Source organism: Pundamilia nyererei, unplaced genomic scaffold (genome assembly GCF_000239375.1).
Source record: "Pundamilia nyererei isolate P.nyererei 1_Seehausen unplaced genomic scaffold, PunNye1.0 scaffold00223, whole genome shotgun sequence".
Classification (NCBI taxonomy): Eukaryota; Metazoa; Chordata; class Actinopteri; order Cichliformes; family Cichlidae; genus Pundamilia; species Pundamilia nyererei.
Window position 1 is genome coordinate 578150 of NW_005187624.1, and position 25295 is coordinate 603444.

The following is a 25295-nucleotide window of genomic DNA, read 5'->3' on the forward strand; positions in this document are numbered from 1 at the left end:
AAATGGACAGACCCAGAGGGCGAGTGGACTAATGCGGAGGTGAATGTGGCTGGAAAGACTCACACAGTAGCTAGTCCTGAAACTGAGATCATAATCGATGGATTCCAACCTGCCAAAAAATATAAGGTGTCTGTAACTTCACTGTCTGGGGTGAGGAGTTCTGAACCGCATATGTTTTACTGCCAAACTGATCCAAGGGGTGAGTAAAAGTAACTACATTACCATGTTACTGCTTGTAATCATAACAATATACAGTATTTTCAACTTTGACTTGATTACAAATCATGTCATTTCACTCAAGTTTAAAAATACACCTCTACATTTTTTAACTTCGTTGTATTTTAATAATGCTTTTGCTCCCTTTAGAAGTTAATTTACTTGAGTTATCTTCGTCTAATATGAAATGTGTGATCTGAAAAACCTCATTTTAACAAATATGCAAAAAGCTTAGAAGTCATAAAGAGAGCACTGTATACTGTCCCTAAATGCCATTTCATTGACACAGCTATTAAATTTGACAAAACATAAATAGTCTGTCTCAATGCTACAACACAAAACATCCCTAATTTAAATTTAACTGGCGCCCACTCAGGTTCATTTGTGCTGAGACTCTTCCGCCATCTAGTGGTCTTCAGTCCTTACTGCTTTTCTACTGGTCTGCTTCTGTCTATCTACTGGAGCAGGAAGATGACAAACAATCCAGCTGTCTCCATGGAGATGACCAAGTGTGATGGAGGAGGAGATGAATTATATGAAGACTATGACAATGTCACAGTGCTTGGCACCGAGCATGACTTCTAAGCAGAAGAGACCAGTTATGTACATAGTTAGTTTAAAAACTAGATAAAAAATATTCTACTTAGTACTCTAAGTACTCAATTTAGATTAAAAAGTACTCATTTTTAGGCAATAAAAGTACTAGTTTCATATGGCGAAAGTATTGTTTTAGTTTAGTTTAGTTTAGTTTAGTTTAGTTTAGTTTAGTTTAGTTTAGTTTAGTTTAGTTTAGTTTAGTTTAGTGCTCTCTCTGCCCTGTCTTAGAAACCACACTTTTTCCCGTGGAGGAAATGTAATCTGAGGAGCTGTCCTGTCAGCACTTAGCTTTGGCACAAATTGATGCAGAAGACACTGCCAGTGCCAAAGTGCCTTTTGACTTTGCTTCATATGATCTGTGTGTGTTTGTGACCACTTAGGCTTTCTCTGAGGAGAATCTGTGAATTGCTTTGTTGACCGCCTCTGCTGTGTTTGTTCCTGTGTTAGTTAGTAGTAGCAGCCTGGCACTTACTTTAAGATTAATCTTTAATAAAAACCTTTTGTTTTTGCTCGTGATTGTGTCTCACTGTCTCCTTTTCTAGACAATTGTGTTACTTCTCCACATAACCCTCAGTGTTGCAAATTTCATGATACTTCCCATGTCCTCTGTTTGCATCTATCACCTTCTGAGCCTTGTTCAAACACTGCATGTTGATAGATTTAAAAAAAGAGAAATGTAGAAGCATTAGAATGAATGTCCTGTGATCAGTAAGATGGGAATGTTACTGAGCTATTACAGTTTCCAGATTTGTTGGGACATGCTGTTCCTAATGACAGCCAGTAGGGGGAGACAGAGACAGCTTTTCCTTACCCACAAATAAAGCATGGTCCACATTTCTATTTGACAGTTTATAGTAGGAGTCACAATGGCACAGTATCAGCAGTAAAAGAAGATATATTTAATTAAGTTATTTTGTTGGTTTTACTACTACTAATAATAATAATAATAATAATGCTCAGATTATGACTTCAGTTAGACTTCATACAGATCCCCGTGCAGTTTATCCATGAAAATTCTCAGTGCAATCCTGTAATTACTGATCCTTATTCCAGTGTTATGAACATATGTCAGCACTAAGTTTGGGTCCATACCTTCTGCCTAATTTACCGCCTATCATATCTATGTGCTCGCGTGCAGCCTTGTTCATCACTTCTCAGGATCTGCTTTCATGTCACCCGTCTAATCCTCTAACTCCCCTGCTTCCTGTTAACAAGGTAAGGTTAAGAGTGAAGAGGTCAGGGCAGCTGAAGTACAGTTTGAACAGTTCATCTGACACTGATGGATTAACGTTCCCAGGATAGTATAGAGAAGGGGAAAATCTCCTGGAACTATAAGAACGTTAATGACATGCAGTGGTTGCAGCACTGAAGGAGAAGATTGAAGAAGGGACCAGAGAAACCTATAGAGCCCTACAGTGTTAGTGACACTACATACTGATTGTCATGGTCCGGGTGAGTGCCGGGTTTTTCCAGAGTCCACGTTTCCACCTCTAAGCTGAGTTGCTTTGATTTGTTTTGTTTTTTTGTTGTTGTTTTTTTACATAATAGAGATATAATTAATACCATCATTAATGTGCTCATCCTGTCCAGAACAGAGGGGGCCTATTAGAGATGGCGAGGGATAAAAAGATAAACCTGGTTTATTTGGTTTCATTTGAAGTGGAACCAGATTCCACTGTTGTTTTAAAAACATTACTTTAAAGTAAACACATTTTTCTTTATTCCTTTATTACTACTTTTATATAGAACTTGTGTTCCCATCTTATATACTGTTTTTGGTAGATTTTTGGTCTTTTCCCACTAAGCCACATTAATAAAACATACTTATTTATTTAAAAGTTTCAAATGATCAATGCATTTGGTTTATTATCATCATGTGAGAGAAGAAACAAAGTATTTCAGACACAGATGTAAACACTTGGGCACTCTGGGACACTTCTGACACCACAGTGCATGGCATGCACGGCATGTACTATTTAATGTCAGCACTGCAATCAGCGCTTCAGTGAGTCATCTGCTTGCACATGCAGGAACACAAGAATCATGAGGCAGCCTTGACATGAGGTTTGGCAGGTTGCCGGAAACAGTAAACACCTCAGTCTGCTGTGGAGAGCAGAGAGATGATCACAAGAACGGGTTTACAATCAGCGACATGCTTTTTTCTTTTAACCCGACCTGTTCACATTGAGGCATCTGTAATGGTGAACGGTTTATGAGGAAGTGATGTGGGGCATGAGCACAGCTGAGCCTGGTACGATGAACCAAGGAACCTCCACTCAGGCAACTCCCTGTCGCAGTATTTGGGTCACACTTAGTCACATTAAATCCGGTTTTCAGGATTAAAACTTGAACTTGAACTAGTTTTGCATGTGTGCTGATATGTACAGTGATATGGATGTTGCATAGCAATTGTAAATGCATTTTAAAAAGTGAAAACAAAAAGAATCTATCCTCTTTTCAGGTTGCATTAGTATTTTAAGTAACAGAATTTTAAGAACATTTGACCATAGTAACAACCTTCATAATGATAATAATTTAAAACAGTTAAATTCATATCTAAAGCTACTTGTAACTGAATTTATTATTTTTTTATTATTATTTGTATTGCTGTAAGGACATAAAGTATCATATCTAAAAGCTAAAGTTGTTTTTTTTAGATTGGTACTTAGAATTTGTATGTGTGTGCGTTTGCATAGCTTTGCTCCCACATACATCCACCATAAGTACATCAGCACTGTCAGTGGGCAATGCACAGAGATCACTGGAGGTGATGTAGAGAGAATAGGGTGGGGTTTACTTGGTAAAAGGGGCGTCCTAGAGACGCCGAAGAATCCTTCTATACTTTAAAAGGAAAACATACATACACAGCTCTCATTACAAACCTCCTGCCTCCCCTTCTTTTCTATTGGTAACTTTTATCTCTTATGTCACCACCAATGATGATTCCTTCATCTCTGTCCTGCACCAAAGGTATATAAGCACTGCATTAAGTTGTCAACGAATACTCTTCATCCTCAGTGAGACCAGCCACATCAGGTCGAGATAGACTCAAGCTACTCAAATAGCAAGCTGGTATCAAGATGCCTAACACCAACAGAATCATTTCGGAGACGAGGAAGGCAGAAAAAGGTGATTTTTTAAATATATTTTATCTAAAGATATATAACTTTTTTTTCCTTTCCTTTTTCCAGCATGTACATACTACAGTGATGTGCTTTAAATGTACTCACTGAGGTGAACCAAACTGCATTTTCAGCAGTGAAGTGTTTTTCATCCTCACAGGCAGATCCTGAGAGAACGGTTGACCAGAGTTTGTCTGTATAAAAATGTCTTTAAAAAAAACTATATTTATTTACAATACTTTCACATTTCTTTGCTTGTTGTTGATGGGTTTATAATGGTATTATTCCCTGGGAGCAATGGTTTAAAAACAAAAAGCATCATCTGCTTGAACCAGATGTAACCCATGGGAATGCATTTATGTATTATACTGTAAGTTACAAGAACAGCTTTGAAAATGGTCACACGTTTTCAGCCTCCACTGAACAGATACTGTCTTTACAAATAGTGTCTTTGCAGATCTTATCATAGCTTATAACTTGTCTGTACTCATCTTAACTAATGCAAAACAAAAGTCAAAGGGTCGACAGAAACACAGTAAATGAATCAGTACTATAATTTAGAAAAAGCCAAAAAGAATACATGTATTACAATTCCAGGTATCATCTACTGTTTTTTGTCTAGTCTGTTTTCTGTCACCACATTTTTCAGATATATTGCAGCAGATATTTTAAACCATTTAGATATGAGCAGCTACATGTTTGTAGATTAATATTCTGAGATGATGCGTGTTGATATAAATACATCCCATTACTTGTGTTTTTGAAGGTTCATATCTTAATGCAGTGAAGATTAAGTGTCCTTACCAAACTACTGAGACTGCATCCTTATGCGTGACAGCAAAATATCACTTTCATATCTGGCTTAAGTGCCTGTTATGCAACAATTAATCAGTTAGAAATTAAGAGGGAAGTGATTTTGCTAAGATCAGCCTTCTGCATTATTAATTTTAGGGATGCCCATGTTGCATGTGTTGCAATCCATTATCTTCACATTAACTCTGACTTTAATTCAGCTAGGTGTGACTTGACACTTGGATGACTTTCCTATGATCTTGTGGCAATAAGCTAGCTTAGGATCTAGATCCCCAACTTATCTGATTTGCACAGACAGATCATGTCACTCTTCTCATCTCATAATCTGCTTTGAGCTTCACGCTGCACTCTAGTGTGACTGAAGCCAACCCCAACAGCATCTGAGATGTCCTGGTCATTCCAACTGCCTGGCATGAAAGCATGCAATCTCTGATGTGATGATCTGACAAAAGCAGATGCTTTTCTAAGTATACCCAGTTTTCCTGTGGTTCACTTCATCACCGCTTGAGATGCACCTGTCACCTAATATTTATACCAGTTAAGAATATTGATGTTAATAAAGGTTTCTTTGGTTTCAGGAAAAAAGGCCAAAGTGGTAAAAACGCCCACAGGTAAGACTTGAATCCTACCACAGGTTGGATTATCTTTTTGATTTTCTTTTTTAAATCATGCCTTCATTAAAAGCTGCCCCCACTATGGTTCATCTAACTTGTTTAGTATCTCCTGACATTTATTGTTATTTTACTCAGCAGAGAAGATCCCAGGGTATGAGACAAATATCCCTGAACCCAAATGTAGAGCTGATCTTATCAAATGTAAGTTTGTTTGTGCAGTTTTTTTTTTTTACAATTCTTTCCAAGCACCATTTGTTAAGTTATTGTTTATTATTATTTATTTTTTGCTTTGTCAGATTGGATTAACTTGTCTCTGGATGACAAAACAGCCAATAAAATGCTGTGGATCACAGAAGGTGGTGCCAAAGTGGCCAGAATGACTGATAACCTCACGTGTCCTGTCTTGGACAGACCAGAGCGATATGAGTACGCTCCACAGGTAGAGTATGAGGATGCATTTAGCCAGAAATGGCATATATTACAAATGTATTTTCTGCTCATTTTAAATGTTTACAATGGTGTAAAATTAGATGTGCTTGGAAACAGTATGTACCCCAAGTTTATTTCAAACCTGAACCTACTGGTGTTGTATTTCCAAAAGGAGAAAGCAATGCTGCTTGTATTATAGTGACATTATCACCTCTGTGCATAAGGTTCTTTGCAAAGAGGGAATCCTGGAAAGCCGAGGCTACTGGGAAATGGAGTATTCCGGATGGGTTGTGATTGGAGTCGCATACGAAGGAGCTGGAAGAAGGAACAAGGATGGGCCCTGTGGCCTGGGAGAAAACGAGGAGTCCTGGGGTCTCGGCTGGAGTGGTTCCAGCTATCATGCCTGGCACAACGGTCGCATTACACAGATTGTGGAGCTTCCCAGGTGCTCCACAATAGGTGTATATGTTGACCAGCCTGTTGGTGTCATTAATTTTTATGCTGTGGAGGATGTGATTGAGGGAGGAGAACGCAATGGGAAAAAGGAGGTTAAACTTTTGAAGCAGTTTAAGAGCTCTTTAAAGGAGAAAATTATGCCAGGTTTATGGGTAGGAACAAACTCTGACTGTGTAATCAAAAAGAAGGAGGAATAAAGGAGTGGAAGCATAGAGGCAGATTATAATCATATCTAAAATTGAGTGGAGCTGAACTCTTGTTGGGTGAGGAGTGAAGTAGCTGTTATCCTATTGCAATAAAGCTGCAATAAGGCTGTTTTATATTTTACCAAAACACTACAGTATCTCTGAGGAAAACAGAAAATTAAAAAAAAAACATTTTAATCAAGGGAGCAAAGTGCAATTAGAAGATATTCAGAAAGGAGCCACCTTCTGAATGTTGTCCACACTGTTGGATTTTTCTGAAAACACAGGACCACTCAAGGTTTATACTAATATATATGTGTGTGTATTTGTATTTCTCTATTGTTATTGTTTGCTAAGAATGTATATTTAGTTAGAGATAAGTGTATGTAAAATGTTAAATATGAAAAAATGTTAATCAAAAATAAAGTATGGAAAAAGGAGACTTTTTTTCTTTTTTTTGCTAATGTGAATGTTGCTATAGTATGAAGACAGCAAAAATATGCAAAAAAACAAAAACAAAAAGTAGGGACAGAATCAGGATTTAAGCAGTACAGTAGTACACTCACAAGGTGCATGTTAGACTCATTGTAAAATCAGACCAAGTCCCAAATCTAATTGTGATTCCCCAGAGTGCTGCTATGGAAATTACATAAGGCTGGTGTCTAACTGTGTAGTAGGTGTAAAATTTCAATTGGCATAAATGAAATATAAATAAATAAAATCCAAAAGGGATATAGCAACAGAATTAAAATGATGAATCTAAATATTTGAATTAAAGCTTATTTTCTTACCTGGCAGAAAGACTTTCTCTTTATTCCTATTATCTAATATAATCGGTATAATTTAAATTAATTAAACATGCAGCATATTCAAATTTGGATAAATTCGGGATTACATACAATTCATCTTTTTGAGATTTGTTTTTGGTTCTATACTGAAAATGAAATTAATTGCACGTTTTCTGTCTGTGGTCAATGTCTGAAGCTTTTTAAGTAGTTAAAATGAAGTCATATGCACAGTGTTAAGTTCGCACAACATAAAACTCCTTCAGTGTTGTTCAGTAAAGAAGACTGACTAGAAACTGCTTCCCTGGAGTTTAAAGGGGCTCACTTTGACATGTGAGATGCTCCAGCTCGAACATTAGTTTCTGTCTTTGACAGCTTGACCTTACCTCCTACTGCTTTCAAAACGAAAGCATCAGCTTAATAGGAACTAAAAGTGGCACTCATTTAACTGTTATCCTGCCCACAAGGCACCCACAGACGTCAGTGGTATATCAGCTAAATATGCTGCAATTTTTTTAATGTAATGTAATATTTAGACAGAGATACTGACCCCTCGGAAGACCCCAGTTGGATGTTAGACATATTGATATAGATTTAACAAGTTCCAAGAAAAGCCCCAGTAAGCAATGCATTCAAGTCAATCAGGTATTTGACACACTTAAACTGTTGTCATTGCTTCTGCATACTGTACATACAATGACAGTCATGTCAGCGTTGAGACAGCAGAGGACATACAGACATTACCCTTCCAGAAGCAGGTCAGTAGAAATCTCACTCTTCAAAGGGGGTCAAAATGAAGTCACGTGTAGTCAAATCAATGCTTTCTGTACTTTATCCATTTACTTATTCTTAATTAGTAATACTCAAAAACTGCACCTCTAGCTTATGCAGTTAAACACCAACCAAATTGAGCTTAGCTTAGTTTATTTAGGCTATTTCAGTGTGATTCTTGTGATGAGTATATATAAGAATTTACAGCCAGTACAGTTAAACCGATATGACAGGTACAAACATCCATCATTGACCAAAGAAAATGAAACCGGAGACTTGGATCCAAGAGTAATAAAACCCACGGTGTCACCTCACTGCGTGTTTTGGATGTGTATATGTGATCATATGATAGGTATGAGAGTTGGAAGAGTGGAAACTCTCTGCTGGTGTAATGAGCAAAGTGATATATGCTATAAAGCAAATGGCACATATGGTCACACATATAGCATGGCATAAGGAGGATGCAGGGTGAGGGTGGGAGGAATGACCAGCAATCCCTGCTGATGTGTGAACATGCTTTGCAAACAATACAGACAGAATTTAAAATATCCCTTTAAATATTTTTGAATTCAATGTTAGAACGTTTTATGAATGTATCTTCCCGTAGGAGCGTGATATGATGAGAGTTGGATTTTCTCCAATGTCCTGTTTTCAAACACTCTCCGAGCTTTTTGTGTGCAGCAGATAGAACCAGTTACTGACCAGTACTAAGTTCTGTTTGTTCCAGTGTGCTTCCACAATATTATTTCTTCATGGTTCCGCACCACCTGATCGACAGCAGAAGCTACTCAAGCATTACTGTGATGAAGTTATACTGGTTCCAAAAGATTTGTTGTCACGTATCTACTAGCCCACATTCACACTATCTGCAGTCTAACATGGACTGATAGGGTCACCAGTTTCATGTTGCTCTTTCGCTCCATGTTATCTATACATAACACTTTACACTGTTGTCATGCTCTGCTGCTGGACAAATGTTTCACATGTATACTTTTCTGGTTGCAAGTAGCAATTGTGGCTTTTCTTTTCCAATTGTGGCTGTACTACTCTCTATTTACTATTAAAACATACAATAATAAAGTATTTTAACATGAAGCTAATCAATGTATTTTTTAAACATATTTTTATTTATCATATATGCCCATAATGAAAAGTGCCCTCAGCAGAAACAGTGATGGACGAAATTATTAAACAGCACCACCTGCTGGATCGTACTTGTCAGTACACCACAACAGAAAACCAAACCACGTGCACACAAAAATTGATTTCTCTTTTTTGGATCTTTCGTTTTTGTATGGAACATATGGAACATCACAAAACATGTTAAAGTGCTATTGTGTGTATTTTTTTCTCTAGAAAATTAATCATGAATGTTGTTTAAGGGAATATGGGGAAAATTATGTTCTATGTTATCACTTGTCACATAGTGTAGATCACGAACTTTAACTATTTTACCTATTACTTCACAACACAATACTTACAATGAATAACAAATTATTATCTAGAAAAATTGTTTTCATAGTAGGAACTAATTCAAAATGACCTTAAACCTTATTGTAGATTGTAGATAATCTATGTGTGTATTATGCGAGATCTACATTATTAGGAAAAGTCTAATCAATTGAAAATTAAATAAATAATTAATTAACAACAAATTAAATAAATAATTAACACGGTATAAGCTCAATCAGTGAACGGGCATCAAACAAGGTCGCTTTCAAATGACAATACCAATAACAAACCTTTGACCAGAGAAATCTTCCTGTGATTTAATCATCTGATGGATGCAGCTGAATAAAATGTTGTTGGTGTGATTTATGCTTGACCTTTGGCCTTTCAAGCTAATGTTGCCATTTTTTCCTCACTAAAATAAACTGCATTTCCCATAATCCTATGAGAGGGCCCCACAGGTTGTTAAGTGTGTAACAGGAGACTATTAGTAGTCATGCAGCTGTCTGTCACTGCATGCGGGCGACTGCTCACTATGTTAAAAGGGAGTGGTCAATAATTACTGTAGGCTAGCTGATTTGTCCCACGTGAGAACGGGACATCCTGAGCATCCTGGATAAAAGCAAATGGCCTGGACACGTGAGCTAATTATAAGACAGCACGATTATTATTGAGTGTTGAGAAATAGCTTGAGTGTTTGCGTCTAGGTCGCAGGATTCTGAAAAGCTCATTTCACAGGAGATACTCTTAGAATAAAGATACTGCCAACCAGGCTTCAGGGCGCTCCTGCTTACACTTGACTTTTCTCTTGTCTCCCGTGTTCTTATCATACCACTTAAAATGCTTTTGATATCTTACTCCTGTGCTACAATAACACCAGCTCTCCTGAGGCATGTGTACACTGCTGATTATCAGTTTCTCTTTGAGTGCCTTTCTTCCCGTTAAGCTTTTGTACATATAAGTATATAACAGGCATAGTTTTAATTACTCTCAATCCGTCAACCTTAAAGCGCTGTACTTTCTTTCTTCTTCTTCTTTTTTTTATAGCTGTATTAACGGAGCATCATTAGTTTTCTTCTGTACTCTCTACAATCAGCTATACAAGACGCTGACTTGGCATAGCAGAAAAAATATATAAGAAGGGACCATCTCGGAAAATTATTTTTGCCTAATTGTGGGAGCCTTTCAAGTCTAGACAGGCTAATTATAAAATAATTGGTTATCTTATATTTTAATGCAGCTTCTGAAGGTTTTACATCTGTTCTTAAGGCTTCTTTTTCTTTTAATAATTTAAACTTTAATAGATTTAAAGTGCCTAAACAATCCATCAACCAAATGTCAAATTGCTTTCCTAACTCAAAACTTTACTTTGTCTTGCAAATGGCATGGTTTTGGAAGTAAGCCAGAGCCTTAAAGCCTTTGTCTCATTGTGCCCCTCATTCTCTGAATATTTTGGCTTTTATTGGGGGTGATGATTCAAGGCTGGCATCCAAATCTCTGATTGTAGTAAAGCTACACTGAGAATTTAAATAATGCAAGGGGCAAAACAGAAGCACGAGAAAACAGCTGTTTTTTGTTTTTTAATGTGTGTGTGTGAATTCTTGAGTCACAAACCCACACTCAGCAAAAGACAGAGAGGCTGTCAAGGGCAGGGCAAGAGGGAGGGACAGTGAAGAAGAAGAGGGGGAGGAAGAAAGAAGGGGCTCACAGAGAGTGCACTGTTAGTGGACAGAAAAACAGACTGAGTGCTAACAGCCAGCGTAGGTAGAGCACCAAGCGAGGACTGCTGCTACAAGTCAGACCAGAGTGAAACAGTCGACAACAGAGAGGGAGATTCACACGTCCACGGAGAGCAGCGGAGTGTAGCAGAAGAGCGTTGTGACTGTTTGGGCAACAGGAGCTCGTGGTAGCCAAGAAGAAGGCTGCCAAGCCTGAAGAGATGCTGTGAGGAACAGTGCCAAGTGATGGAGCTTGAAGCAGCCAGCAGGCAGACGCGATTAGTCAGGTATATACAGCAATATGGCATCTTTATTAACATTTATGTCTCATGTAGTTCTACATGGTTGCACAGTTAAACACCACACTTCTTAATCATTTATCTTTATTTAATCTTTGGTCAATAATGTGACAAATTGTGAGCAATAGTTGCTAAAGGTTAACAATACTGTGAAGCAGCTTTGTGGCTGATATTTATTATCTGTGGCTGAAACACTCAGTGGCCCCCTGAGGGACTTCTTTAAACCTGTGCTAAACTTTTCTGTAGTAACTCAGCAAGTTTTACTCTTATAAGCATCAACTTTATGGCTTCAACACCTTAAAATGTGCAGCAACCAGCAATCTCGTGTCCTCAGAAATGACAGCCCAGTTAAGAGTCGAGAGAGTGTCCTACGTCACTGCTTTGCTTATCAAGGTCAAACGTATTTTGATAGCTTTCGTTGGCTTTTAAAAGTATGAGAATGTGGGAGACATGCAAATGTTTTTGTTGCTAGAGAGAGGGAGAGGATTATTTTCTGGGGCAATGTATTCAACATGGTCTGTGTCCAACTTCACATGATGCTTCAGAGTCCTCGGGCATCACAAAGCGCACTCTGTGTCGTGCACAGACCCACCGTTTGTCCTCCCCACCATCCCTCTTTAGCATTTTAAGTCTTCTCCTCTCTGAGGTGGTGACCCTCACTGATTAAAAAGGAGATTTTCCAAATATTTCACAACACCCACAGAACCCCCAGTGGCTATGAGGTTGTTGGTCTCTAACAAAGACGTGACTGAGTTCTCTCATTTACTCCGTGCCGCGCTTGTAGGGAAATGTGGTTGATACCGGCAGAGCTTGTGGATACCAAATCATATCAAACATCTGGTTCATCCATGCAAGTGTTTGTGGTGGCTCAACGTGAGATGCTCCTCGTGATTTATTTTTTCATCTTCAAGTTCATCTGTATTAGTGTTTCACAAAGGTCACAAATGAGCCAAGAAGGCCGTAAAAATACATCTTTGATAAGGAAGCTTAAGCAGGTGTAACTCGAAATTTCAGTTTCTCCATTGGAGTTATTTGGCTGTCAAATATTTATGGGCAAATGCAAATGCCTTACATAATATGCACACACAAAAGAAATGTAAGGAATATTTTTGTTGTAGTACATGAAGAAATATATAAATATATACTGCACACTAATAGTAAAAGAAACAGTAATAAGAAAGTAGTTTAACATAAAATACCAAATCCACTGATTGTTGTATATTGTCACATATAAACATGCAAAAATTTTATTTTCCCCTTTATATTTAATTTTTTATACTACTATAGCATTATTATTATTATTATTATTATTATTATTATTATTATTATTATTATTATTGTACAAAGTAAACAACTTTTACTTTCCCACCACCATGCTCCTTTATTTGGGTTTTCTATTCTCAGCGATCCACACTGCAGTTATGCAGTTTGGACCAGATAGTGTCTCATACCAGCCCCGTCCCTGCTGCCAGATTGGTTTTCACACAGTCCCAGCCCCTCCCTACCACCACAGCGACGCAGCTGTCACCTGTCAGTTTGCATGGTGGGGATGCGCACCGGCCTGTTATGGCTCAGAATAGAATTGTGGGAGAGTTTTTCTGGAAGTATGGGGCAACCACACCAAGTCCTTGAGAGAATGAACAGTTGAGCAGGGAAAAATCTCAACTATATAGGAATGTGGCATTTGTTACGTCGGAGCTTACAGGGCTGCTGGTCAGTGGAGTGACTGACTGCTTCTACAGAGGGGGACACTGATTCAGATTGTACTGGTAAGCGGTTACATCTTAGCCATACCAGCTTCAAGTAGCTCATTTGAATATGTGGGCAGAGTCATCTTACAGCCATGTATCTTGGTATTCAGGGGGTCTATGTGGAACTTTATGGGGTTTTATTACTGTGTGACTATTTCCTTTTAACTGTTGTTTCCATCTTTTTCCTGTGGTCTGAACACATTTATTTGTCACCCTACAGAATGGATGACCACGACAGAGTAAGCCAAGCGTCCAGCGTGGCCACAATATCTTATTTTCCCGTGGTAAAGTTTTGTTTTCAAATTACAAGGCTCCCGTCTTTGTACGCATGGGTGACCTAGTGTGATGCTGTTAATGCATAAGCACATGTGTGCACACAAATGTATTTTTCCCTGTTTTGGTAACAGGAAAGTGATGGGAAGGTGCAGACATTCGGGAAGAGGTGTCAGTCTGCCAAGAGAGATCCCAACTGCTCTGTGGTTATCAGAGGATGGCTCAACAAAAAAGTACTTTTGCATCATTTGCTTTCATGATCTACTTAAAAAGATCAACAACTTCACTGTTGCATGCGGAAGAGTGTGTGACTGAGTTTACTGAAGAGCAGAGCCTAATTGATCTTCCTCCCGCAGGATAGCTCTGGTTTGAAGCTTTGGAAAAGACGATGGTTCGTCCTCTCTAACTACTGTCTGTTTTACTATAAAGGTAAGAGATCGGCACTTTGTCTGGAGGAGAAATTGTATCATGTGTGGTGATGCATCCCTTCTTTTGTTCATGTCTCATCCATCCTCTTCTCAGACAGCAGAGAAGAATCTGTTCTGGGGAGCATCCCACTGCCAAGCTACAAAATCCTGTTCTGCACGCCGAGGGAATGCAAGAACAGAAAGTTCACCTTTAAGGTATTATTGTTAAACCAAGTCATTGCAAGGATGTAAGGCATTCTCCAATCATGCGTATGTGCATGCAATATTTAAGTGTATATGTAGATTAGGAAATGTGAATTTTTAATAATGAAAAAAACAATTTGTGAATAATATGTGTCAAACTAGGTAGTGCATCAGGGGATGCGCTCTTATTTCTTCAGTGCAGACACTCAGGAGGACATGTTGGGTTGGGTTCGAGCCCTCAGTCAGTCTGCTGCAATGGAGCCAGACAGCTCCATGAACAGGTACAGTTCTATTCAAAATAGTCATGAGGTTTTACATTCGGTCGTTTTACACTATTTTGACTCATAAGCATTTTTCTGATGCTTTCAGGCGCTGCTCAAGTTATCACGACTTTACGCAGATAGGTGGCAGCAGTGAATCAGTGGACCTCCCTAAATCTCCCTCTGATGATGAGGGTCTATCCCAGAAACACAGGCACGTCAGCAGGATTCTGAGTGAACCGAGTAAGCTCAGTGGTGGAAGGATGGGGAGATCGCACTCAGAGCAGAGGGAGAGGCGGAGCATTCATCAAAGAAACAGCAGGTTGTCAAGTCGTCTGTGTGTGAATGGCATATCCAAGTGGTTTTCTTAAAAGCTGAAACAATAACTGCAAAGGCTGCTTTGTGCTGTTTCTGCTATATTCACAAACAGAACACCGAGCCCAGATTTAAGCAGAAGAAGAGCTTGTGGTCCAAACAAGGAGGAGGATTTTCTCCTGGGTCAAATCGCACCGTCACAAACAGATGTTATGGCAACAGGTTCTTTGACCTCCAGAGGTCAGCTGGGATCAAGACCACACACACCGATGGGAAGGGTTGACATACGACCCCATGATGACCCGATCATGCTGCCACATACTCTTTACTATGCACCTGCCTCACCGAATCTGGAGTTCAAATCCAATCCCAGCACTCCAGGCTCAGAAAGGTGGCAAAGTCTAAGCAAGGTTGGAACTTTCAAAAAAAGATCTTGATATTTGATTGTTTCATGAGAGTCAATCTGTATAAAACCTAATGCCAAAACTCATCTTATCTCAGAGAAATGGCCTCCAAACAGGGGGATTGGAAAGAAAGTATCCAAGTTGTATCACGCATTTTATCTAACTTGACTAATACAGTGTATTAAAAAGCATCAGCTTGAGTGGAATGGCCCTTTTAAAGCACAGTTTTGTGTTAACAGCTCATGTTTGTCAACCCTTTCTCTTTCCCTGTCTTTAGCCTGCCCCTGTATATGGTTCTGTTCATCATAGCAGTGGGCGAAGACCTTTAGGGAAGGTAAGCAATTAAAAAAATCTTTGTTGTTATTAGTAATGTTAAATTTAATTGAGTAAAATCTTCTGAAACAGATGATTAAAGTCACCAATAACAGTTTTTACTCTCTGCACAGTAGCACAGTGTTTGATATTGTGTTCTCTTTTCACATACATGCGGTCTCCTTCCTCAGAGTTACTCCACAGGGGCACATGCAGACTTACTGCCCCCTTTACCCCCCTCATCGAGAGCCTCACATTCTCCACACCCCCCACAACACCACCACCATCATCACCATCACCGCAGCCATTTATCTGTTTGTGTGCTACCGCCAGCTATGGTACAGCCCAGCCTGCTGAACTGTGCTGTATTCTTACAGCATTTTGTGTGGTACAACATGCTCAGTGGTGCTGTGGTGTCACGTGTCCTACCCCTTTATTTAAAAAAGAAAAGAAAGAAAACACTGTAGACTTTTTCTAAATGTATTAATACAGTTGTCCTGTGTATGTCATTGACTTGTTATATGTCTGTCACTGTCTTTTATTGTCACTAAGTCTGTTTTTTTTGTTACTAACAAACTGTGTGTTTGTTATTATAATTGTGTTTTTCTGTTTTATTATGTATTTATACTGTTTTGTCTGCCAAGATTATGCTACATGTACTATAATGACTATTACATGAAGTTGGTGTTTGATCAGTAATCTAAAAATACATGTGTTTTAAGCATTTTCAACATTTCTGTCTCTGATTCATGGCAATTCATGCTATAAGCAGATGGTTGCAGTGTGCTAAAGCTTGTGCAGTGTTCTGCAGTGTTAAAACAGCTGAGTTTTAACATTCAGGCAGTAACATTTAAGCATTAATCTACATGTTTCCCTTAATATGATTTAACATTAGCAAGATTTTTTAAATAAATTTAAAGAAAATGTTTATATATATATATATATTTAGGTATCTAATGATACATTGAAGGTTTGTGAAGAGGAAGGAGAAATATTTTAAAATCATTGTTAAAAAAAAAAAAAAGTACTGTGAAACAAAAGGGTGACTATGATGATTTTCAGGCCCCAAAACCTGACCCGAGGGAAATGCCACCACTCCGGCCTCTTGAAAGTGATGCAGACGTGAGTGTTCATAATTTCAGCATTTGGGTCTTAACAGTCACCAGACCAGCGCAAACTGAAATCATTTGTTAGGTTTTTTTGTAGTCATGAGTTTGATTTTGTCTCCTCAGGCTGTGTTAACAAGGTTGTGTGGGTGTGACAAACTGCTGCAGTCTCTGTCTGTAGAATTGGCCCAGCTACAAATGGATAAGGTTGGAAATTCAAAAGATTTAATTCTATATAGACAATACATGACCCAAGCATTTCATCTAAAGACACACACACACACACACATATAAACTTAGCACAAACAGCAAGGAAACTTTTGTGTGGTCGAGTATTTGTTTGCTGTAAAAATGCTTCTTGGCAACAAATCTTACACCATTTAATTCCCTTTAAATGGTGTAAGATTTGGAAGGAAAACGTATTCATGGGTTGAGCAGCAGAGTTGAGTATGTGGATCGCACCCATAATTAACTTACCAAATCTTCTCTGCCAATTCCAAACAGCTGTTTCTGCTTTTGACTCTTGATTGGTGTCATTTATTGGATTAGATGATTGAAGCCTTAAAACAGGAGACATACTGGGCCTCAGTAGCATGTGGAAGAACCATACACAGCAACAACAGCCTGGTCATCAGCTTTGTCACACACTGCTGTGGGATGGCATCCCATTCTTCAACAGCATTTGTTGCAAGTCAGTGGTGTGGCGTGATTGTGCTGATCACTCTGGCACGAATAGCACGCTCAAGCTGATACCACAAGTGTTCAGTGGGGTTGAGGTCAGGACTGCAAGCAGGCCATTCCATCCTACCCACTCCCAAATTCTGAAGGTTGTCTCTGATAAACCCCACTCTGTGGGGGGAAGCGTTGTCTTCTTGGAGGATAGAGTTCGGTCCAGGACTGTGGAGATGTGTGACTGCCAGTGGTTGCAGAATCTCATCTTGATATTTCTCTGACTTTAGTTTGCCTCCAATGATGACATGCCTTGTTTTTTCAGTTGCCTCCACCAAAAGCCATTACCCTATCAGTGCAGCAATCAGCATAGCGTTGTCCACATCTTCTCCACACTTTGGTCTTACAATCCACCTGCTGTAGGCAAAATCTTGACTCATCGCTTAGCGCAAACAGGCCTGGCAGTGAAGTGCAGTCCTGGCAAGCCTCCTGGCAGCCCTATGAGACCAGGGATTGGTTGTATGTAGGCTGTTCTGCATTGTCTGGGCGGAGAGTAGTCAGGCATATAGTCCTGCAAACCCTGACTATAAATTTGTAGAAGACTATCTATGGTGCTGACAACATGAGGAAATGGTCTTCTTGTGGTGAACTTCTTGGTCCTGTCTCTAGCATCCACTGTTATATGGAACTTGGCCTTCAATTTGGAGACGATACTGGGATTCACTCCAAATAATGCTGCAGCTTGGTTTTGCAGAACACTAGCTTGAAATTGCCCAATGGCACAGGCTCTATCTAGCTTAGAGCAGACACTAACTGACTGCTGCAGCAGGGTCCCTGCTCACAGGTGCAACCCACCTACTCTACCTACAAATGGATTTTCCTTGTAAATATGGCACCATTTAAAGGGAAATAAACACGCTCTACAAAGGAATAAGATTTATTGGCAAGAAGCACTATTACAACCAACTAATAATCAACCAAACACCAATTTCTTTACTTTTGGTTCCACTCAACTAATAGAATTTTTTTTAAAAACATATAGGTTCACTCCCAGTACATTTATTTATTAGGACACTGTGACTTTTTAAGAACAATTATTACAGAAAAAATAGGACAGTCGTAAGAAAACTTACTGAACTTATTGAGTAATTAAAACATTTGTGCAATTAAGCTACGAGAAGTACAGCCAGATTTTGTTTATGTTTATTTAGAACTTTACACATATATAAAGTTCTTTTCCTCACATCTGCGCGTGTTTCAGGACAATGTCCAGTGTGCTTTGGAAGTTTCCAGACTGCAGCTAGAAGAGTGGAAGAGCCATGGACCCCAGGCCCACGAGGAAGCGCTGACCGAGAAGGCTTTGTTACAAGAGGAGTTGGTGACAGTCCGGGCCAGAATGTGTGACGTATCACTGGTGTGTAAAAAAAGAAAAAACAAAAACCCTCATATTAGATTACAATAATATTTCTTCACTGATGCTGAATCATCAACTATGGGTTATTGAACTAATCCTCTGATATTTTCTTTATATTCAGGAAATAGAGCGGGTTTGGTGCCAGTATGAGAGGATGGAGAGTGAACTGTCTGTTGTCCGTTCACAACTTCAGCACATCTGTAACTTTGGAATGCCACAAGTAATTTTACACTACAAACCAAATAGTTTTTGCCTGATAAGACCCATGGCCTCCCAAAGAAACTTTGTTAAAGTGTGCACAACATCTATTGAAAAGTTTGCCTCAAATTTGATGATCCTCATGTGGGGAGTGGGGCTCAAAATGTGAAAATCTCTTATATTTTGATGTTCTATGTGGATCATGTCCATGTTCTACCCAATCAGGAGCAATCTCAGGCTCAGAGAGAGCTGTGGATGATGGAGGACATCCTTGATGGACTAAAATCCAATCGGGGTCACTTCCGCTACCTGCTGGGGATACAGAGACATCACTGTGAGCATCAGCTAGACATCCTACTGTAATATTCAGACTCTTACTGCACAACTTTGCTTTCAGCCATTTATAACTGAATCTTTGCATTTCTGAACAATAACAGCACATTAAATGTGACATTTAAATGAAAAAAAGGTTATCAGCAACACCAGCTCATTACACTGTCTGAGCTACAGACACCCTTAAACTCATTTACTCAATAATACAAATGATTGAAATACCATGTTTTAAAGCAAGACATGTGATGTTGTTATTCAGCGCAGATCAGTGCCACATAGCTAATTATAATAATAATTGCTCCTGGCTGCCACTTGGGGCCACCAGTGTATACAGCAGTTTCCTGGTGTAACCTTGATACGGCACATGGAACCTGACAATAACCTGACAATGAGCAGAGTCAACACTGTGACCTTTTCTGTCTCTCCCTCAGTGTTTCAGTCCACAGCTCCGCATCCTGGATCCCCTGGCTCTCCCACAGAGTGTCTTCCAGTGGTATGACACTTGTCCATTGTTCATTTGTCAGTCGCCCCTGACATTTGCGCTCTGCTTATGAACAAGCAGGGAATTGTTGTCCATTCAAGTCATTTTGCTGGCTTGCTGGCTACATGATGTTTTTTGGCTTTACAGCATTTGATTTTAGTTATTGATCATATTCATCGTGTGAGGCTAGTTGTTAGAGAGTAAAAACAGAACAGCAAGATTTGCACAGAGCAGCATTCATTTATATGACTATGTCTGGCACAGATAAATTGGCTTTTCCATAATAGTTCCACAGTGTTCATCACATTCCTATGATCCCTGCAGGACGTGGAAGAGGAGCCGCCAGTCCGCCCACCGTTACCCCAGGAGCTACAAGAAAGCCAGAGCAGGAACATGAGCCATGGATGGGCAGAGTCCCCATATGAGGTGGGCAATTTTTTAAAATCCGCCAGAAAAGACATTCAAGTTTGGTAATATTTTCATGGATGTTTCTGATATTTCTATGCTTATGTTTCAGGCAATCTACAACCACACTGTTGATCCTGTACACAGAAGAGGAAACAGCCAGCCTGCCCTCCTTAATGTGAAAGCACATAGAGATCCCTCCGGTTGGCACAAATATGCTCACTACAGAAATAGGCTGATATTAATACACTGTGCTGTATATAAATTTTTTCTGTCATATCTATTATTAATAGCTTTAGTAGGTGTTCTATGCATAATGCTAAATTATCCCACAGTGGCTTTCTACCCTTACATTTCTTTATACCCATCCTTTTTCCACTTTCCTCTATTTTCATCTCATTTTTAGACTCTCAGTCTGGTTCAAAGTGGATCCCACCAGACACAACCAACCAATCGACCAAGGTTTGATTCTTCATAATTTCCTGTGTGTTGGCATGCGGTGTGATCCAAAATGATCCAAATATAGAAGCAGTCAAAGCTGATATTTCCTCATTGCAATCACAGCCAAATTCTAATTCTTTGATTCTCTCATCCTCCTTGCAATTAGGGCATGTTGCAGTACCTGTTCTAGACGAGAGGGGGAGGTAGAAGCTCACGTCTCAATGCAGTAGCTCAGCTCAACTGTAGCCACCAACCCCCTCTTTCTCACCTGCACAAATGCATATATATAACAGTATATATAGACAGGCATAGCGAGCAAATATCCATCATAATTTCACACACACAGATTCTTCTGCACAAACAGATTCAAACATAAAGCTATTTTAATCATCTTTATAATGGCTGACAGGGTTTCTCGCTTTATGAATCTTTGAACTGCAGTCATCATAAATGACTCATATTCTAAACAGCCCATGTTTTTTTCTAGAAGCTGAAGATGAAGATGAGTGAAGAAGAGCAGATTGAGAGAATGAAGAGAAATCAGGAGAGGGTGACTAATAGGAAAAAACCTCCTGTTCCTGCTCCAGGTGCCCAGACTCAGGGTCAAAGTTCAGAGCCAAAAGCAGAGGTTTGCCAAGTAATGAATGAATGAATGAATGACTATATTGTGTTATATATATATATTTACTTTTCTTACTTGGTATTCTCTCAGGCCCCTTTTCCCTTAAGGGTGACGCGAGTGGTTACAGCTGTACTACCGTCTTCGCTTGTGGCCAGACGAGTTTCTGTCGAGGATCCTCCTGCTGAGCTTGATACTCCACTGGCTGAGCAGATCCCATCTGAGAAACAGCTAAATCTGGCTGAACAGGGTAAAAAACTGTTAAGCAAACCGCCCAGGAGGCCCTTGTTGGAGAATCCTGATCAAAACTGGTCCTCAGCAGAGATGGACCAGGATCAGCCCATTAAGAAGACATACAAAGATCAGCATCAAGGAGCATCCAGGACCTCCACGAAAGAGTTACGTTCAGAAGTGAGCAGAACTGAGAGTTTAGAGACGTCAAGCAATCAAATTCGAGATGACGCCGGTTTAGAAAATGGAAGCGCAAGCTCAAATATAAGGGTAAGAAGAAGACAACATTAAGATTCATATGATTAATAAACTAAAAGGATACAATACGATAAATCCATCACATTTTATTTCATATCAGATTGCAGATTAATTTGACTCAGTCTGAATGAGCTCTAATGTGCTGTTGACAGTAGATTTATCTCCTCTTTCGGGATGTATGACAACTGCACATAAACCATTTTTCCTTTTGTTTTTTGTAAATATGCTTTATTTTTTACTTTTTATTTTACTTTCTTGAACTTAATATGTGAACATTGCGTTAAAGTTTAATGCGGATATAAAGCTTGTTTAAACAAACAGCTGGAGATTCTAGATGGAGCAAGAGGCCTTGTATCAGTGTCTGTACAGTAATTCTGAACTACAGTTAATTCAGTATCACTTTTATAAGTGACTCAAAGCCTAATAAAATGTTAAAGCTGTATTTGAGCTGTTATAGAAGGCCTGATGTGACAGATATGTTAATATCATTGCATCAGTTGTGTCATTCAGCAGTATTTATCAATACTGCATAGAAAATTATAAATGGCGCTCTTACAATTATTCTTTTAGTTAAAGTTATTGTTATATGTGCATTTTAATATAAATCCATCTCAACAGAAAGTGGAGCAGTCTACTGCCCTTCTGACCTCAAACATGGACTATGACCTCTGTCTGACCCATGAACAGCGAGAGGCCAAGCTCCGGCGAGTGGAACGAATACGAGAGAGAGTCATAAGAAGGTTTGGGGGGGGGGGCTGTTTTCTTTTTTACACAGTGTAAATGTTCTTTATATTGATGAAAGTCTCAGCAAATTGGCTGTTGTCTGTCTATCAGCGCAGTCAGAGAGAGTGCCACTACACACAGTCAGCTCTCGGTTATGGGAAAGGAGAAGGAAGTTCACCATGTTCCCTCTGATGCAGCGAGAAAACAAAGATTGAAAGCAGGTACTTACTAATTTAGCAATACAGTATTGATTTATATAGATTTACTAACATTGTATAGTAGTTGAGTTAATAATTAACTTGTCACTTAGGACACTTGGCATTATTAACAATTAAAGATCACTGAATGTATATAAAAGACAGACATGGACTAGGAGTCTGAAATTGACTGGAAGCATTATTTTTTATAGCCAGCAGGGGGCAACACTTATGGATTCAAAAATAGATTCTATTGAACTCAATTTCACTCAATTTATGACTTCAATCAGCATTTTCCTAATAAGTTTATGTTTTTGATTGCCAGCTTTATGGCAGTTTTAAACAAAAAGATATTAATTTTGTAAATTGTTTTGACATTCAGAGGAAAGAAGAAAAACAGTAGTAAGGCCCTTGGCTACCTTGTTGCTATTGTATAAGACCGTGGACAATCTGATATCCCCATGTTGGTCTTGTTCCTACATCATAACAATGTCGGTCCAGGATGAACATTGCAGCTGAACAATCTCATTGTCTAAGCAGTCTGTTCACATTAGCTAAGAAGTTAACTAATGCTATTAAAAACTATCACTAGCAAACCAACACAAGTAAGCTAAAGTTGCTTAACAGCAAGCCTAACTTGATTCTATGTCTGTTATATTGCACAAATTAATTAAGGAAACACTTGTAATGTCTACTATTTGTTTTACATAAACATTTTTTTCTTATTCCAAAACTATGATATTACAACAATGTGATTGGTTAGTTGCAATGTTGGTCCTGGGCCAACATTATAATGATGATACAGCAGCTGAACTTACAGCTTTTAACAGTAGTCCACTAGCCAGTGGGTGGCACCATGGTGGCTACGTCAAACTTTTATGATGGTTTCTATATTAGTAGAAGTGCTAACTGCTAACTATTGCACCTGACAGATTAAATCATCTGTGTTTTCAGGCCATGATGGCCATGGAAGCTGTGGGGATAACTTAAGAAGTTCTGGAGAGCTTCAGCTTTCAAGTGCAATATCTGAGGATAAAGAGGAAGAACACCAGCAACTTAATAATCAGGCCAAGTTAGAGAACAGAACACAGCACAGCGGGAGACCGGGGGTTGCCAAAAGTAAGATCAAACGTCCAGCTTCACCCTATCATATCTCATCCATGACTGTTTATCCGAAAGATGGAGGGAAGAGATTCATAGGTCTCAAAGATGATGAACAGAAAAAGGTTGAAGACAATCCTGATGGTGATGATAATGAAAGTGATTCTAAGGCCTCTGATCTGAGAGCCAAATGGTTCCTTTCCACAAACCAGTGGAAAGGATTCATACCTCTACAGATCCCTGCCACAGAAACACTGTGTAATGAGGAGGCAGCAGACAACCAGGCAGCTTCATCTGATGGCATTACTGATTCAAATGAAATGTTATCAGCAGTGAGCAAGAGCTTAGAGAAGATGAAAGAGAGCCATTCACTCTTCTATAAGATTGCATGTGACATCAGTATTTCAGATTCAGACATAACAAAGAACGATGGGAATTCATGTGCTCAAACATCATCTGGGCCAGAAGATAAAGACCCACTGTTGATCACTGAGTCTGTGCCAGCCGATGCTGCCAGTAATGTTGGCCCTTCATCTGACCAAGAGAATAAGGATGTCACTCAGCCTGTGTCATTAAATGGTAATGAAAGTAGTGGGACAGCTGCTTCCAAACCTCGAGATTCAACAGTGGACCTTCAGGAAAAAGCAACAAAAGATGCTTCTGTTTTTGAAAAGAGCGCTGCAGATGAATGTGAGCACGACTCAAGGTCAGAAAGCCAGCTGAAAGTTAAAGAAACTACTGGCAGAGTTTGCATTGGGGACACTGATCCCAAACAGACACTGGATGGAAGTGCAAGTCAGACAAGAGAGGAACGTAGTAGAGCGAAAGAGTCAGGGGACAGGAAGTTTGGGCGAGTGAGATCGGAAGAACTGAAAAAGTCTGCTAGTTTATGCGACGAGAAAAATGAGAATGTCCCAGAACAAGGCAACAAAAGCTCTGCTGCTCTATCCAGCTCTGTGCGTGAAGCCGGACGTGTGATTCGGAGTGCTTCTTTCGGAAAGGCGAGAGTAACAGTATTAAGGACAAGTTTATAAAAGAAAGCACAGAGACGGCTTAAGGAGCTTAAGTGAACAAACTCGAGAAGGACAAGAACACAGTTTAGAGTGACTGCAGTGAAAAATGTTAGAAGAATTCAACTGACTGAAGGAGTCTGGACCTAATTTTAAATTACAAATTGTATAATGGGAACATATAGTATCAGAAACACCTTTAATATTTGGTAAGTTTAAACATTTCCACTATCTACTGTTGAACATTTATGCAAATGCAATGGAAAGTCTTAATATTTCATCATAACAAAAACTATGTACTGTATGGAAATAAAGTATTGTTCATGCAGTGGAAAAAACCAAATACCTTCTCTATAGCCGCTGTCGATACACGCTCTGTGTTTGAGGCTAACATGATCATTCCTCTCAAAATATGCATTCAACATAGCGCAGGAGTCATAGCTAATGGCTGCTCGTGATTGGTAACCCTTTTATTGTTCCTGCTGCAAAATGTGTTGTTGTTTTTTGTATCTCAGATATCCTGATTAATAAAAATGCTGTGTGCCACATCGAGACCCAGACTCGAGCTTTGTATGTGCCAGAATCACATTTATGTTTTGCTCTCATTTCAGCCCTTTTTTTCCCACCCACTGAAGGTCCCCGCGGTGTTTAGGTGCTTTTCTCTGAGGAGACCTGATGCAGAATTACACGGGGTTGCTGAAAAAGCCTTTGTCACTTTAAATCCTTGCC

At 39.2% G+C, this 25295-nt stretch overlaps 2 protein-coding genes across 6 annotated transcripts; both read left to right on the forward strand.

Moving 5' to 3' along the window:
• The first annotated feature begins 2178 nt into the window (after window positions 1-2178).
• On the forward strand, window positions 2179-6866 carry LOC102196110 (stonustoxin subunit beta-like). Its single transcript, XM_005748482.1, has 6 exons — window positions 2179-2265; window positions 3832-3942; window positions 5327-5359; window positions 5498-5563; window positions 5659-5801; window positions 6016-6866. The coding sequence occupies exons 2-6, from the start codon at window positions 3894-3896 to the stop codon at window positions 6442-6444; spliced, it is 720 nt and encodes a 239-aa protein (XP_005748539.1). The 5' UTR covers window positions 2179-2265; window positions 3832-3893; the 3' UTR covers window positions 6445-6866.
• Window positions 6867-11134: 4268 nt separating this feature from the next.
• On the forward strand, window positions 11135-25120 carry plekha4 (pleckstrin homology domain containing A4). 5 transcript variants are annotated; one of them, XM_005748483.1, is made up of 24 exons: window positions 11135-11442; window positions 13426-13489; window positions 13613-13711; window positions 13835-13907; window positions 14001-14101; window positions 14252-14370; window positions 14459-14671; window positions 14780-15074; window positions 15346-15402; window positions 15572-15718; window positions 16443-16502; window positions 16613-16693; window positions 18417-18569; window positions 18691-18789; window positions 18993-19101; window positions 19532-19593; window positions 19906-20007; window positions 20099-20189; window positions 20393-20448; window positions 20915-21055; window positions 21140-21547; window positions 22154-22275; window positions 22370-22479; window positions 23410-25120. In XM_005748483.1, exons 1-24 carry the CDS (start codon window positions 11402-11404, stop codon window positions 24588-24590), a joined length of 3984 nt encoding a protein of 1327 aa, XP_005748540.1. In that variant the 5' UTR covers window positions 11135-11401; the 3' UTR covers window positions 24591-25120. The 5 variants fall into 5 exon arrangements, with proteins under 5 accessions (XP_005748540.1, XP_005748544.1, XP_005748542.1 ...); XM_005748487.1 differs by having other exon boundaries at window positions 22375-22479; window positions 23410-23469; XM_005748484.1 differs by lacking the exon at window positions 11135-11442 and adding an exon at window positions 12830-13223.
• The last annotated feature ends 175 nt before the right edge of the window (window positions 25121-25295 follow it).